Source organism: Camelus dromedarius, chromosome 1 (genome assembly GCF_036321535.1).
Source record: "Camelus dromedarius isolate mCamDro1 chromosome 1, mCamDro1.pat, whole genome shotgun sequence".
NCBI lineage: Eukaryota > Metazoa > Chordata > Mammalia > Artiodactyla > Camelidae > Camelus > Camelus dromedarius.
Window position 1 is genome coordinate 83,188,165 of NC_087436.1, and position 17,650 is coordinate 83,205,814.

General features: G+C 40.6%; 1 protein-coding gene across 6 annotated transcripts in view; it reads left to right on the forward strand.

The window, feature by feature from the left end:
* The first annotated feature begins 5,025 nt into the window (after positions 1-5,025).
* Positions 5,026-17,650, forward strand: part of HERC6 (HECT and RLD domain containing E3 ubiquitin protein ligase family member 6) — a 44,820-nt gene continuing 32,195 nt past the window's right edge. Inside the window, exons 1-8 of one of the 6 annotated variants that reach the window (XM_064486317.1) lie at positions 5,026-6,013; positions 8,505-8,664; positions 10,389-10,465; positions 11,827-12,054; positions 13,675-13,769; positions 14,736-14,863; positions 15,725-15,861; positions 16,386-16,453. In XM_064486317.1, the coding sequence (XP_064342387.1) occupies positions 5,806-6,013; positions 8,505-8,664; positions 10,389-10,465; positions 11,827-12,054; positions 13,675-13,769; positions 14,736-14,863; positions 15,725-15,861; positions 16,386-16,453 (1,101 nt within the window). In that variant the 5' untranslated portion in view covers positions 5,026-5,805. The remainder of the gene's footprint in view (positions 6,014-8,504; positions 8,665-10,388; positions 10,466-11,826; positions 12,055-13,674; positions 13,770-14,735; positions 14,864-15,724; positions 15,862-16,385; positions 16,454-17,650) is intronic. The other 5 variants (XM_064486313.1, XM_064486291.1, XM_031433801.2 and 2 more) reach the window with 5 other exon arrangements.

Genomic DNA, 17,650 nt, shown 5'->3' on the forward strand with positions numbered 1-17,650 from the left:
GGATAATTATAAGATTACCTATAGAAAAGAGATGTCAACCATTAATCAGTCGTCCATAGAAAACAGATCAAGTTGTTGCTGAAAAGTAGCGAGATCAGGTTGGCTAATACTGCCATCTAGAGTTAAAATTCCAAACTACCACTTCTTGTCTCCAAGGAGCCTGAAGGTGGAGGTGTGAGCAGGTGGCTGCTCCTCCCGCTGACTTGTACTGGCCATCCTAACTGTCTTGTCCATTTATGAAGAGTCACTAGATGACATCTGCCAGGGATCCTCCTGGAGGCATCAGGGATGGAAGCTGTGGTGTAATCATAAACCAAGCTAATACAGGGAGTGTGGTCCCTTTTCCATTTGTCGGATCTAAGGGCTGCCCTGGCTGGCTAAGTAGCACGGAGATGGGTTTGAACTCAGAAGCATGGAGGTTAAGCAGAAGCAGGTCTAGGAAGAGGATGGCAGAGGAAAGCAATGGAAATGCAAACGCCCCCCCTTCTCAGATGTCTTTCCCGTTGATCCTCAAGGATTGACCTCAGACCCGTTTCCTCTCCTCCTAACTGGTTTATTCTGCTTTGCTCAGCCCCACGTGCTCCATGACGACCTTTGTAAGCTCATCCTCTCTCTCTCACCCCCTTTCTAACATCCGATCTCGCCTCGCTTGGAGTCAGTGCTGTTTGGTGGAAAGAAGGTAGAGAAGGAGGCACAGTTTGAATCCAGTCTCCCGTTTATCTTATTGTTTATCTTGAGCAAGTCACTACGATTTGAGACTTCAGTTATTCACATCTCTATGGGATACATAATATGGACCTTACAGGGTAGCTGCCAAGCTTAAATGGGGAAATGTATTGTGAAAGAAACTGGCGTGTGGTAGGTAGTTAGGAAATTTTATTTTCTTTGCCTTTTGTCATTCCCACGTCCTCCATAAAGCACTGTTAGGGAAAGTTAGTTAAAAAAAAAAAAAAAAGAAAGAAAGAAAAATAGGCTATTAGTATGAGATATAAGGTATAAATAATTTTCAAAGTTTGATTTTTAAAGATACAGTGACAATCAATGTCTATTGCTTTTGTTTTGTAACCTGTATGTTCTTTGAGAAAGGGAAGTGCATCAGATATGGCTGTATCGGTGGAAAGAAAAACCATGGGCTCTTCTACTCTACTGATCTGTAATTCAAGACCAGTCACTGTCACCTCTCTGAGCCTAAATTCTTCCCCCGTGGGACAGGGACAGTGTTCCTCTCCCGCCTCCTTACTCTGTGCTTACGAGGACACGGCAGGTAAAACAGCTGGAAGGATTTTGTAAAGTCAAAGGAAATACTAATGTAAATAATAATTATTACATTTCGTTGGCTCCTTGTTATACCCATAGTGGACATTCAGTAAATATTTTAAAAAGAATTAACCATGAATTTTCCCTAATTAATTCACGTTATAGTCATGGAGGGCCTGTTAAGTGTCAGCCGCTGTATTTAGCATGTATTGTGTGACAGACACTTTGCTAGGATTTGGTGAGACTGCAAAGATGATTAAGGTTCCTCCTGGAACTGGTTGGTCAAAGATGAAATAATGTAGCAACACAGAGTAAAATGTGTTCCCTGTTGGGGAGTGTCTGTGTACTAAGGGCATCATTTGTTGTAGGAACCCAGGAAAGAGTAACACACCGTGGAGTCCAAGAAGCACTTCACGGAGATGAGGCGCTTGAGGCATACGTATTTTTGTAAATAGAAATAGAAATGGAGAAAAAGAAATTCCTCTTCTCAGAATGACACAGAATGAACCAAGGTATGGATTTGGGGGAAAAAAATAGGAAAAAGTTGTTTTTATGACAGACTGTGTGTGTGTGTGTGTGTGTGTGTAAGAGAAGGAGAGAGATGCTTGTAATTGTTGGTGAGATGCAGCTGGAAACATCAGTTACAAGCAGATCATAGAGGGCCTTAAATTATACACAAATGATTTTGTGTTTATAATTTATAAATTATACACAAATGATTTTGTGTTTATAATTATATATATATTTTCTGTAGCAATAGGCCTACAACCATTAAAAAAGCAAGTGATGTAACCAGAACTGTGTTTTGTGCAGTTTACTCTTAGGAGAGCATAAAAGATTGATTAGAGATGCCAGACATTAGAGATATAGACATAAGAGATGTTATTGCAAAAGAACTGAACTAGGTTAGGAGTGGCAGAGATATAAAGTGGATAGCAAATGAGATGTTGCTGATATGAGCTTACATCCTTCAGCAACTAATTGATTAGGGGAGAATTTTGCAATGGGGGCGGAATATACGATGAATTGGAATTTTCTAGATGGAAGGGTTGTGAGGATGTGCCCATAGAGGGCACAAGAGCAGAGATCAGGGACTAAAAAGTGTGTAAAAAATTAATAAACAGAAACAATGGAGTTGGAAGACCAGAAGGGGGAGCTCTCAGAGCCCAATAGGAAGGGGAAAAGACTCCTTTCCTGGCAAGATCTTAGCCAATGAAAAGCCCTGGACTCTGTTTACTATAGTCCTCCCAAACCCCTTTCCCTCTCTACAGAAATGTTCTCCTTCCCTTGCAGTGGGAGAACTTGCAAGTGGCTCACCGTGGTTGCAGACCCCGAACTGCTATTCTTCACTGATCCCAAGCAAAACCATCTTTGCTGAAGAAATATCTGGCAGTCTATTTGTTTCAGGTCAACAAGTATGTTATCGTAGAAACTGAATAGATTTTCTAGTCAAATTGGCCAGTGTTACGATCCTGCCACTGACATGCATGTAACTCTAAGCAAGTTAACCAAAACTCCCTGAGACTTGATTTCTTACCTACAAAACGGGAATAATAATAATACTTATTTTACATGATGGATGTACAGGATCCTTGGTACTTAGCTCTTTAGCATCCATCCCCCATTTCCTCCAGCAACATGCCCAGCTTTCATTTTGGAATCTGCCTATTCCTCACTCTTAGGACACATCCTTGGGTAAGATTCTTGGAGGCAGATCTGATTGGCCCAGGGGTGGACATGTGACCCATATCGGACCATTGAGAGCGTCATGGCTAAACACCAGGGTTACTGTTTGTGAGCAGATTCTCCACAGGCTGTGAAGCTGAGAGCTGGGTATAAAGTTTAGAGCTGCTGCTGTAACCCTCTTGCCACCTCAGAGGAGAGTCTGGAACTGTGGAGTACACTGCTTGGAGCAAGAGGCACAGTGACAAGATACAGAGAAATAGAGTCACTAGGACATTAGTCCTTGTAGGACATTAGCACGTCCTGAAATCAGCCATGCTGATGGACTTTTATGTGACTGTCAGAAGAGGCTAAGTTATGCTATCTGTGCAATAACAAATACCTCCCCAAAGCTCAGGAGTTTGCAACAACAAAGATTCATTTCTCATTTATGCTACATAGATTAGCTGCAACTTTGCTAGACTGTTGTTTTGATCTGAGACCCAGGCCACACAGCAATCTCTATTTGGAAAATCACCAGTGGTTGTAACAGAGGAAAAAGAGAGTAGGGAAAATAAGTACTGGCTCTTAAACCACCTGCCTGCTTGCATGTCATTGGCCAGAACAAATTCACACGCTCAAGCTTGACGCCATAGGGTGGAGAGGGGCAGCCAATATTTTTGAATAATATTAATGCAATCTACCAGTAGATTCCCTTTCTGCTTAAAGCAAGCTTAGGTTGTATTTTCTGGCACTGGCAACCAAAAGAACCTTAGCTGAGAAAAGCTAATGAAAGAATTAAATTAGTTTCTATAAAATAGTCAACATCTGGAAACATTCATAAATGGGGGCTACTATTTCCAAGCGTGTGAACACAGATGAATTGAGAATTATATCTGTCAATTTTTCTCAATTTAATTTATCCACTATCTCACAAACAGTTATTGAGTTCTTTTTATGTGGCACACTCTGTGGTGGGGACACAAGAGTAGTACAATACATTTAGTTTAGTTCTCCAGTAGATTTTTTTTTTAAGAAATAACTTAATATAAGGGCTTGGTGTCTTATGCTGATAGTGTCAAACTCTTATAGTTTGTGCCTGAGGAAAGTGATAAACATTTAGGAAATTACTATTCAGAAAAATGTTATATAAGGTATGTAGTGAAATGGAACCAGAAGTATGAATGCTATTCATTTACTCACCACTCATCAACCCGTTTGTCCAATACCTACATAACTTCTACCATGAGCTAGACACTCTTGAGGTAGAAAAACAAATAATGTTTATTCTCGTCTCTAGTGAACTTAAATGCAGGAGTAGAGAGAGGTGAGCTGAGAGTATAAATCATATGGATGTTATAATAATAAAAATGAAACAATAATGCTGATGATGGCTAACACTGTCACAGTCACCGATGACTGCCATTTTGCCAAACCTAAAGATCAACACTCAACCTTGCTTGACAAGCAATTGACAGAGTTAATCATTCCCTTATTCACTTATTTGTGCACACCACCCTTCCTGGTTTTCCTCCTAGGATCGGTGCTCTGTTACATGCTTAACACACTTATCCCTGGGTGATCTCACTTAGTCTTCTGGCTTTAAGTATCATCTCTACACTGATGACTCCCAGTTTTATGACCACCCCAATTTCTCTCCACAACTCCAGAATGATTGATCTTATTGCCTCCTTGTATAACAAGCCTCGCAGTTATTACCAGACTGGACTCCTGACCCATCAGCCCCAAATTGGTGCCTCCCTCAGAGTTTGCACCTCAGGAAAGGGTACCACCATTCACCCCAGTTGTTCAGGCCAACCTTGTAGTGACCCTAATCCCCTTCCTACCTTCCTCCTACTTCCACTCCATCAGCAAATCTGTGGATTCTGACTTCTGAAACATCTTGAATGTGACCGTTTTTTCTTTCCTCCCCTCCAGGATATCACCTTAGTCCCAGTGTCATCCTTCTGACCTGGACTCTGACAGCAGCCTCCCCTGCCTTTTCTGCTTCCTTTTTTGTTCTATTATTTTCTATGGCAGCCAAAATGACTCTTTTAAAATGAAAGTCAGATCATATCACTTCTCACAATTCAAAAGGCTCCACTTGGAAGTGCTCCACGTCGTGCTCCACGTCACGCTCCACGTCACCCTCCACCGTTAGATATGAACATGACTCACTACCTCATTTCCTCATTTTCCAGGTCCCCTTGCCTCTGCTCAAATGTCACTTCCCTGATATTCTATCAAAAAATCCTAGTTCCTTCTGCCCCGCCCTCTCTTTCTTTACTGTTTTGTTTTTCTTCACGTTGCCACTTGACATTATACCAAATACGTATTTATCTGTTTATAAATAGGAGAATGCAAGCACCATGAGGATTTTGCACTTCCAGCGCCAAAAACAGTCTGTAAGCGGGTTGGCACACAGGTACTTTCGTTAAGTACTCTAGGCATTATTCTAACACAATATTATTATCTATTAAATTATCCTAACATATTAGATTTGCTGTATTACTGTCTACATTTTATAGACGTGGTGGCATCGTTAAGTAACTGGCCCAGAGTCACACAGCTTTTAAGCGACTTAGCTAGGACATAAATCCAGGCGCTCTTCCTCCCGGGGTCCCTCTGCACCTTAGCACTTGGCGTCTCCTATTTGATTCCCAAACTCCATTCGCGCGGAGGCGTCAGGATGACGGGTGCCAGGGCAGTGCTGTGGAAGGAGGCGGTGGGAGGGAGCGAGTTGGACCTATAACTGAGGCTGAAGAGGGCGCTGCTCACCCTGACTCTTCTGGACGTCAGCGCACTAGACTTTGGGAGTCACTAGACTTTCGGAGCCCAGAAGGCAGAGCCGACAGACCTCAGCAGGCGTCCGGGCACGAGAGCGGGATGTACTTCTGCTGGGGCGCCGGGCGGCTGCGCCGGGAACAAGCGGGCCCGGGGGCCAACGCGCTGCTGCAGGCGGCCAGCGGGGAGCATCACTCGCTGCTGCTGCTGAGCGACGGCTCTGTCCAGTCGTGCGGGGACAACAGCCGGGGCCAGCTGGGCCGCAGGGGCGCGCCGCGCGGGAAGCAGCCAGGTGAGCGCCGGGACGCAGGTGAGGGGCACGGGGCCGGACAGGTGGCGGTGCTGGGAGCCGTGGGTCCGCGGGACAGCCGCAGACGGCAGAACGGGGCTCACCGCCGCCTGCGGGCAGTCCTGTCGGTTTCGTTTCCTGGACGCGCCTCGGGTTTGTTTCTGTTTCCAGGAGTTTTATCTTTAGAAGGAAACTGAAAGCCGAACTAAACTGGACCGCGTACCTCTGTACAGAGGTGCCTTTCGTGACCAGTCCTTAACTATGAGAATCTATCTGGAACAGGGTGACCTTCCAAACGTGGTTTGTGGTTTGGTCACCTGTAACTCCCTCAGAAATACCCTTGGGCGTCTTTTTCCTTAAAGTTAAAAAAATATATATATATATATAATTTTTTAACATTTTTCCTATTATTGATTATTGTAGAAACACAGGGAAAGAAATCGCCTATTATTCTAACACCGAAAGACAACTAATATTTTGATGCATTTCTTTTTTGCCTTTTTTCTATTATATAGTTAACCTTGATAAAATCATGTCATTATACAGTTTGTATATGCAGAATTTACACAACTCTGTAAACTGAGTTTTCACCAAACATAGTATCATGAATATATTGCCCCTTTATTATATATTTTTTGAAAATAAATTTTAAATTGTGTAATGTTCTAGGCTCTGAGAATACAATTTAATTTTCCTTTTGTGGAATTAAGTTTTTTTCTCATTAGGGGCTTTTATAAATAATACTATGATTGACATATTGTAAGTAAATATTTGACCAAATTTCTGATTACTTATTTAGAATAAATTCCAAGAGTTGTGTCTGGGAGGAAAAACTTTTCCTCTACCCTCTTAGTTCTTGTCATGAGGGCCTGTGAACTAAACTGACAAAGACAGATTAACAAGAAAAAAACTTACAATTTTATTAATATTTTATGTGCACAGGAATTCACAGAAAAGAAGTGAAACTCAAGAAGTGGTTAGACTTAGGAGCTTATCTGCTATTTTAACAAAAAACAGGGGATTTGGATTTTGAGGGATGATCAATTGTGGGGAAGTGGCTTTGAAATAAACGGGGGAAACTAATGGACGATAAGGGGTTATTTTGCTAAGAGCTGTTTATGCAGACTCATCTCAGTGACATCTCTGGTGATAATGGTGATAAGAGTCACTCTTCTCTTCCTGGTATGGAAGGGGGAAGGTCTTTACAAGTGGAATTTATGCCACCTTCACAAATCTATGCTTTTAAATTGGCAAGAGGAAGGCAGAGAACTCTTCCTGCATCTGTTGATTCTCAGTTGCCTTCAGTTCAAAATAATCCTTATGCCAAAGTGGCATGTGTGGGGTGGCATATCCTTCTCTTCCTCAGGTGGAAATGACGGACAACATGGTTCTTAATGCCAAATTGTTCTCCAGGAAGAAGGTACCAGTTTCTACCTCCATGAGTGTATGAATCTTTGGGAATTTTTTTCTTGTTACATAGTTTGAGGAGTAAATCATTGAAAAGGATAAGATCGCAAGATTAAAAAATAAAAAGAAACTTAAGTACTAACAAAAACTTTACTGGTAATGATGCACTTAACTCCAAACCTCTAATAATTCAGAGACAAACACGTTGGGAGAACAGTTTATATTGTCTTGTAGGAAAATGTGATCAGGTTTTAATTTGTGGACATACTTGACCCATCCTCAGGCGTATTACTGCACTCTTCATTGTAAGAGGGTCTGGCATTTGCCTCTCACACACAGGCAGGCTCCCTGCCTGTTTCTTCCTGAGCAAAGGATTCACTGTTCTCACTGGTCAGGGCTGGGAGTTGAGAGGAGTGGAGGAGAGGTGATCCCATCTTCTCCCTGGCTCCCTTTATCTGCCTGCATTTTGCCTCCACTGTCATAGAGAAATGTTAGGCCAAGTATCAAGGCCTTGCAGGTTCCCCTCCTACACGTGCCCACCCTTTTGAATAGCAGCTTTGTTTTCATAAAGACAGTGTCACACACTGAGCCTATTTCTTTCACACCTTTGGGGTGAACTTTAGGCCTTGATTTAAGAGTCATTGGAATCTTAAAAAAAAAAAAAAGACACAATTTCTATTTACAAACCAAAAACAGACTCATGGACATAGGAAACAAACTGTGGTCACCAAAGGGGAAAGGTCGGGGAGGGATAAATTAGGGGCTGGGGACTGACAGACACACATTACTATGTATAAAGTAGGTAAACAAGAACCTACTGTATAGCACAGGGAACTGTATTCAGTTTCTTGTAATAACTAACAGATAATGGAAAAGAATCTGAAAAGAAAAAAAATGTGTATATATATATAACTGAATCGCTTTACTGTACACCTGAAACTAACATTGTAGATCAACTATACTTCAATAAATTTTTTAAAAAAAGTCATTGCAAGGGATGAGAAATCCCAGTGACCCTTCTCTTTGAAGAAAAGTACTTTCTTGAACTTGGTATTAAATTAACAATCTTGGGGGGGGGGCGGTTATTTTGTTTTCTTTCCTAAAGAACCAATTCCAGAGTTGGAAACTCTTCATGTTGCTCTTGTGAGCTGTGGAAAGGAGCACTCCCTGGCTGTCTGTCGTAAAGGAAGGGTCTTCGCCTGGGGAGCTGGTTCTGATGGACAGCTGGGAACTGGAGAATTTAAGGAAATAAATTTCATCCCTAAGTAAGTATCTTAATTCATTTAGTGTTTTTGAGTTTCTGTGCCAGGCACCATACAAGATGCCAGGGGACAAAAATGACTATGACAGACACAGTCCCTAACCTCAAGGGTTACAGTGTAGTGAGAGAAGGAGGCTGGAAAAAACATGTAACACTAATTATTAGTTAATTGGAGTCCTGTGAAGGAGAAGGACAGGTTGAAGTGAGAACTTGTGACCCTTTGATCTTACTCTTATGTACTGGAAATAACCGTGGGCCCACTTGGTGGTGTAAAGATTATTTTAAAGTGAAAATATTTGAGTTTCAGAAGATGCACCGAGACCTCTTATCTGACCAAAACAGAGTCTCCTGAAAATACATCTGCTGTTAATCCTCTTTGGAGGGAGTTTCCTCTGAATTCAGCTGTTGTGAAGACAGGCTGCCCAATCAGCATCAAAAAAGCCCAATAGAGGTGGGAAGGGACAGACTGGGAGTTTAAAATTTGTAGATACTGACAGGCATATGCAGAACAAATAAACAAGATAATACTGTATAGCACAGGGAAATATATACAAGTTCTTGTGGTAGCTCACAGCGAAAAAAAATGTGACAATGAATATGTGTATGTTCATGTATAACTGAAAAATTGTAGTTACACTGGAATTTGATACAACATTGTAAAATGACTATAACTCAATAAAAAAAGTTAAAAAAAAAAAAAACGCCAGTAGAGCCTTCCATACGCTTCCATTGAAACCCTAAATCCCCACTCCTTTTCCTCAGTTGATATATATAAACCTTTACTCAGGCTATGGCACAAATTTTCCATTCCTTGGAGTGCCCATCCGTACGTATAAATAAACTTTTGTCTTTTTTCCTGTTAGTCTATTGTCAGTTAATTTGCAGGTCCCCAGTCATTGGACACAAGTTGGAAGAGGAAAGGTTTTCCTCCCAACATAACCTTTTGCCTTGTCATAAGCTGCTGGATCCTAATACTTTACTTAGTAAAATCCGGGGGAAAATCATATCCTCACACACAGCTTCTTAGGCCAAATTATATAACAGGCAGTCTGAATTGTGTGTTCATGGATTATGTACATTGGGAATTTTCAAAAGCATGTTTTTTTAATAGTAGGAAGTTATCTCTCGTTACTTTCTCTGGCCATTAAATTGTATAAGAGATCACTGTGGCTTGGAGGAAAGAGCATTGAACTTGGGATGAAAAGACTAAGATTTAAGTCTAGTTCTACAGCCTGATACCAATTGACCCCTTTGAGTTCTCCTAGGTTCAACCATATGAAATTGCTGATAGTTATGTTTTTGATGCACAAATATGGCAATTTAATAGGAATCAACCTAATGGTTTCTTTAATGGTTTCTTTATCTCACAGGGCTCAGGTTAGGTGATGCAGGTGACAGTGCTCTATAAATTCTAAAGCCCTGTGCTGTATGTGTATGAAGAAATTTCTCTTTTTTTAGGCTGATAAGGATAGGATAAAAGTTAGTACATTATAGAATGCATTACAAGTCTAATAAAAATCACTTTTGCATTATATATTGCTTTGGGTTCTGCCCTGTACCTTTGTACATGTTGATGTCATGTTAAAAACAGTTTGAGGGCTTTGGAATAATTGTATTGTAGAAATACAAGAAAATGAAAAATTTCCCCTATACACGTGGGATAGTTTTGACATATTGGTGACCAACTGTAAAGAAGGATTAATAGAGTTTGTATCATTTTTATTATAGGAAGATAAAAACTCTGACTGGTATAAAAATTATACAAGTTTCCTGTGGACACTACCACTCCCTGGCATTATCAGAAGGTAAAAATGGCTTCTTGGATCTCCTAAGTGTCATTAGGAAGTGATTTTTTGAGTACTAATGGTACATGTTGATTTTTAATGCTTTGGGGTTCATTTTGATGCATTTAGAGTTAAAAAGAAAATTTAGGTATAATAACATAAAAGTCTGAGATGTGCTGGCATTTCTCTGGGTAAATAATTAAGCATTAGAGGGGGAAGGAGGGTATAGCTTAGTGGTAGAGTGCATGCCTAGCATGCATGAGGTCCTGGGTTCAATCCCCAGGACTGCCATTAAAAAATAAATAAATAAATAAACCTGATTACTTTCTCCCCCTTAAAAAAAAATAATTAATCATTAGATGAGCCTGATTTTTGACCTCATGTAAATTATCCATCTCTGGTCAAATTCAACGTAAAGTATTGTTGGTTTTTTCCCTCCCCAGAGTATTTATTGAATGCTTACAATGTTTCCAGCAAAGAGGAGATAGCAGTGAATAAACCCAGGACCCTACTTTCATGGAGCTTATATTCTGGGGGGATGTAGGGGAAGTGTGCCTTAAACACACAGCCAAGTATCTGTGAGGAATAACAGGTAAGGGCATGGAGAGAAGTGAGGAACAAAGAGGCGATGTGAATAGAGACCGAAAAGAAAGGAGAGAGAGAGAGAGACATGATGCTGAGCCCATGGTCCAGCGAAGAATGATCCAGATGCACGGCCATGCCCAGCGGGATGCTCAGGAGCAGCAGAGGGACCTGGAGAAGGAGCCAGGGGAGATAAGGTCTGAGGAGTGGTTGTGGGGATACTGGTGACGTGAGGCTTCTGACCTGTTGTGAGAAGAGGCCTTTTATTGGGAATGCAAGCTCCTAAGGGTTCCATCTGACTTATATTTTTCAAAGAGCACTCTGGCTGCTCTTTGGAGAAGAAAGAGCTTTGCTGGGAGCAAAGATGGAATCTGGGAGCCCAGTGAGGTGCTGTTAAAATTTTCCAGGAGAGAAGTGATGGCAACCAGGGAACTAAGGTGGGAACAGTAGGGAGGTGAGAAGTGGTTGGATCCCAGATAGATTTTGAAGAGAGAGGCTCTAGTATTTGCTGGGTTGAAGGGTGTAAAAGAAAGAGAAGAGTCAACGCTGGCTCCAAGATTTTTGGCCTAAGCAGCTGAAAGGTCATGGTGACCCTTAGCTGAGAGGGAGAAGAAGGGTGGAGAAGAAGGGACTTTTAAAGGTAACCTTGACCATCCTCTTGCCTTTAGTGAGAATATTTTAACTTCCTTTATCACTGTTTTATTCTTTAAAGACTTTTAGAATTAGGGTGGTAGTTTCTCCTTGAATTTGGCATTCCAGTGTGTTTGCTATTCTGAATTTGTCTTCCTTATTTTTTGTAGATGGTCAGGTGTTTTCATGGGGAAAGAACATCGATGGGCAGCTGGGCCTGGGATCGGAGTTCCCCTCCCAAGCCAGCCCGCAGAGGGTGAGGTCCCTGGAGGGGATCCCGCTGGCGCAGGTGGCTGCAGGAGGGGCCCACAGCTTTGCCCTGTCTCTCTCTGGGACTTCATTTGGCTGGGGAAGCAACAGTGCAGGGCAGCTCGCCCTCCGCAGGAGTAAAGTCCCAGGTAATGAGATAGTCTTGAATTTGTAGTCAGTCATGCTTTCTTTCTAGTTGGAAGACCAGCTCAGCAAAGGGTACTCTCAAAGGTTTAAACAGTGGTTCTCAAACTTTGTGACACATTAGAATCACCTTAGGAGCTATATCAACTTTGATTCCTGCTGTAGCAAATGACCACAAACTTAGTGGTTTAAAACAACGTAAATTTATTATCTCCTAGTTCTGATGGTGAAAAGTCTAATGTAGGTCTCACTGGGTTAAAGATCAAAGTGTCTGCAGGGCTGCATTCCTTTCTGGAGGCTGGAGGGGGATGGACTATTTTCTTGCCTTTGCCAGCTTCTAGAAGCACCCTCATTCTTGACTCATAGCTCCCTTTCTTCTCTAAAGCGAGCAGTGGCTGGTTAAGTCTTCTTCAAGTCACATTACTCTGACGTTGACTCTTCTGCCTCCCTTTTCCTCAGTTAAAGGACCCTTGTGACTACCTTGGGCCCCCCTGGATAATCCAGGCTGTAGTCAACTGATTAGCAACCTTAATTCTATCTGCTTCCTTATCGCCCCTTTGCCACATAACCTAACATGTTCACGGGCTCTGGGAAAAGAACATGGGCATCTTTGGAACGCCATTATTCTGTCTACTTTAAGAATGTTTAAAAATCCCAATGCCCAGGTTGGACCCCAGACCAATTAAATCAGAATGTCTGGGGATGCAGGCATCAGTCACCACTAAAGGCCCCACAGGGGATTCCAATGTACAGCCAAGTTGGGGAACCACTATTTTAGAAGACTGCTAGCAGGAGGGGAAACAACCAGTTTCTCTGGCAACCTTTCAACAAAACTCCCCGTGAAGTCTTCCCCATGAATGCCTCTGTTAATTTCTTCACATTTGGCTCACATGTATTTAGTGCCTGCTATGTGCCAGTACCAGGCTGAACTCTTACATCTCATTGCATTTAACATTATCAATGTACTGTATAGCACAGGGGAAAATATACAAGATCTTGTGGTAGCTCATAGAGAAAAAAAAATGTGACAGTGAATATATATATGTTCATGTATGACAGAAAAATTGTGCTCTACACTAGAATTTGACACAATATTGTAAAATAACTATTACTCAATTTAAAAATCTAAAAAAAAAGTGTATATATAACATTATCAATGTAAATAAGTCCTCTTAATTTTTCCATTATTTTTGCATATTTGCAGAACATTTATTATGTGATAGAAATGAATACAACATAATGGAAATATGATTGGGAAGGAAGGTCTTAAAGCTTAGCTTTCTAGGCCAATAGCCTTAGTCATTTCAGAAGGTTAAACAGCTTTCAGAAATAAATGCTGAAGGACTGCTTTGCTTTGCTTTGCTTTGCTTTGCTTTGCTTTGCTTTGCTTTGCTTTGCTTTGCTTTGCTTTTCTTTTCTTTTCTTTTCTTTTCTTTTCTTTTCTTTTCTTTTCTTTTCTTTTCTTTTCCAAAAGCAGGGCTTTCCCTCTGTTTTATAATACTTCTGATTGTTCACTTTTTAACTTATGTTAATGAATTATAGGATGATAAATATCTTAAAAGATAGAAAACCATGAAATTTGAGTCTGTTTCTTACATGCTAGAGATTTTGCTTTCTTTCAACAGCACAAAGCTACAGGCCTCGTTCAGTGGGAGCACTGAAGAGTTTTGGTGTGACTTATATCAGCTGCGGTTATGAGCACACTGCAGTGCTTACCCAGGTAATCCACAACGTCTTGGTATTTTTTTAAATCCCAGAGCAATGTTACCACAAGGTGCACGTACTGATTATTGTGGAAAGCAGTATGTGTATTGATATCTCAACATATCCATTCAGTACACAGATCTCTGAAGAGAAGTTAACCAAATATAAACCATGAAGATGTTAACATCCTATATAGCAAAAGCTAATTGCAGTTTTAGAAAATACCTTTAGATACTTACTAAATTAGAAATATAGGAGCTAATCCTTTTAGCAGTTATTCATTTGTAATGTAGTTCTACACATGAGAAATATTATAAAAGCAACCAAGCAATCTTTACAGGTTTCAGTGGCCCACACTGCAGACTGGAACATTCTTTGTTCCACTTCTTGCTTAGCGCAGTTATGAGTCAGCTCCTGAATGTTTTTCCCTCTCCTTGCGCTGGCCATATGATACATCCCAATGGGATGGATTCCCTCCATAACTGTAACAAGTAGACTTGAAGTCTGTGTGATTGAAATGTTTATTTAAAAACTAAATATCTAAAATAATTTGTGTTATTTGCTTTAAAAGCATGTTTGGATTATACTATTCTTAGTTGGCAGGAGAGATCTAGAATTGTTTTCATCTAGAATCATCTTTTGAAAAGAGATTTATTTTCAGAAAAATGCTCAAATAAATAAAGCAACCCTATACTTAAATGTTAGTGTTACCCTTGAACCAGTTAATTTGTCCATCCATTCATTCTACAGACACATATTAAGTGCCTAGTTCTTAAGGGAATGCCAGTGAGTTTTTTCAAGTTTGATGTGTTAACTTTTCGTTCACTATTAGAAATAATAAATGTAGGACCCCTTCTCTTTGTATAGAGCTTTTATTTCCCACAGTGCTCTCATGTAACTCTCGTATGATGCTTAATCTTTTGGGTTTTAGTTACTTTTTTTTTTAACCGGAAATGAGTCTGATCCCTCCTTTTTTCAACAGGATGGGAAAGTGTTCACGTTTGGGGACAACAGCTATGGACAGCTGGGACACAGCCCCACTGCCGAGAAGCGAGGGCCGCAACTGGTGGAAAGAATTGAAGGCCTAGTTTCACAGATAGAATGTGGAAGGTAAACGGTTTGGCTCTTTTTTTAAGCATGAGTAGAAAAGTGTCATATTTTATTGCTTAGAAATGACTCATGTGGAGTGTTATCAAATCTTAAGACCCTAAAATACGTGATTTTTCTTTTTATACATCATTTTCCTTTCCTTCTTACAAATATAGTTTAACTTTTCTATTTGTTCTTCTTTATCCTAGACATTTCATTATTTAATAAGAATTTATTGGAAATCTACTGTGTATGGGCCACTTTACTAGGTGCTGGGGGGCAGGGGAGTTGGTTTATAAGAAAAACAGTGATGCTTGCATACTTGTGTTGATCAGACAAAATTAGAGTGATCTCATGCGAGTAGAAGATGATGCATATTTGCATGTGTTTTCAGAGTTCTGCGTAACCTAAGTTATGAGGGCACTTTAAATGTTACCTACCCAATTCAAACAAAAAAACTTACATTTAAAACACAAATGAGGGGGAGAGTATAGCTCAGTGGTAGAGCGCACGCTTAGCATGCAAGAGGTCCTGGGTTCAATCCCTAGTACCTCAAATAAAACCTAATTATCCACCCCACCCCCGCCAAAAAAAAAAAAGAAAAAGAAAAAGAAAAAACAAACAAATAAAGCTAAAACACAAATGGTAGAAACCATAGTAAAGACCCATCAATAGTATTTTGCCTTTAAGGTTAGTAATAAGTTAATATTCACCTACCATTTGTTTAGCCACATGATTTAGTATCCTCCCACCCTGACATTGTGATGCAGGACCTGGTTACTTAATATAAGATAAATTTGTCATTTTCTGTTGAGACATCATCTTTCTCAGAAAACCTGACTCATATTGAGTCTTCATTGTAATATACTCTCTCTTCCACAGTTATCACACCCTTGCGTATGTCTACACCACTGGCCAGGTGGTGTCTTTTGGTCGTGGACCAAGTTGCACAAGCCACTCGCCTCATCCAGGGACTCCGGCAGAGAACTTTGACATTAGCTGCCTGATTTCTGCTGATGGTATGAATGGTCCCACCAATTCGTGATTTTGTGTTAATCCATGCCACTAGAGGAGAAATATTATTCAGTTTCCTTTCAAAGGAGCACATAGAACTGTGGTTCTCTTAGTACTGTTATTTTCCATTTGTATTATATGCATTTTTTTCTTATGCAGTGCTTCCTGGAGTATTTGGTAATCTTTTCTAAAGATTAAGGCATTACAAAAGAAGACCCCAAACCAGTTACTTAAGCATCAGAACAGTATATTTCAAAATATTTAGTCAAACCTATTGTAAAGCATGACAGCCTGGTTTCATTATGCAAGTGCATGAAAAATTAAATGTTAAGCTGAGTGAATATACAAGTAATCAGATAAAAATTAATCTTTTATGCTGTTTGTAGTCAAAATCCATTGCCAATAAATAAGTAAATTTAGCTTGGTAATACATTAGATTTTTTAAAAGACTACTTTTTAGAGCAGTTTTAGATTTACAATAAAAAATTTATTTTTTTTAAATAAGCATGGATTTATGACTTTCTTCTAGACCTTGTGGATGTTCAAGTCAAACACATTTTTGCTGGAACATATGCCGACTTTGTGACAACTTACCAGGTATCTATCACACTCTCTGTTTCTTTTAAAAATTATTTTTTCAGCAGTATTTGAAACATTGTATCACTTGTACATATTCAAAAGATCCTCTTTTTGAATATTTCTTAAAAAATATGATGTAATTCTCACTTCTTCATTTGGCTTCCTACCAGATACTAACCATGATAGTACCCATGAGTCAGCGATCAAAGTACTCCAAGTGGGTCAACCCATTTAGTCCTCATGTCAGCTCCAGTTGGCATTATTCCCCGCATTTTACACATGGAAACAACTGAGAGGTGGACTTATTCAGTTACACTGCCGAGAAGTGGCAGAGCTGGGCTCAAACTCAAGCAGCTCAGCTCCAAAGCTTACACTGTTACCCACCGTGCCGTGGTGCCCTCCTACTTGTCAACGGAGAGGATTTTATTCTTCTTCCGAGCGAGTTCTGAAATGTTTGGAGACAAAAGTATATGTAGTTATTTTCATAATTTGTACTTTTTTCTATTATTGGGAATGTTTAAAACTTGACGTCCATATAGACTCTTACTGTATACCTTGGGACAGAAAATGGTCAGGGGTAAAGGTTTCTGTGCTGCTGGGGATGGTCAGGAGATTGAGCGTAGTTGCTCTATTACAGCCACCCGGTCTGCCAGTCGACAAAGGCCTCGTGCCTGAGGCTCTGTTCTGGGGGCTTGGGGTAAAGTGAATAATACAAACAGGGTTGTCCCTTTGGATTCCACAGGGAAGGACAGACAAGAAACACTTAAATGCAAAGTAAATACAGTTGTGTTAGAGAGTGAAAAGTCCTCTAAAGAAAATAAGACCTTTGAGACTGGTGGGGTGGGCTCCTTTAGAAATGTCAGCTAGCGAAGGCCTTGCAGAGCCTGTGACATGTGAGCAGAGATTGTAGCCAAACTTAGATCCAGAGAGCGTTCCAGGTTGACGGTATTGCTCACAGAAAGGCCCTGGGGCAAGAAGTGTAGCATGTGCGAGGGGCAGAAAGGAAGCCCGGCAGGCAGAGCACAACAGGAGAGGATGAAAAGCTGTGTGAGGTGGGGTCCGGTGTGTGAGACGGGTCAGTTCAAAATGTCCTTGGAGAGGAGACCCAGAGCCTTGGTTGGATGTCCAAATCTGGGTCTCAGGGAGGATGCTAGCGCTGGAATATAAACATGAGAGTTATTAAACTCTAGATGGTGTTTAAAGTCGTGGCCTGGA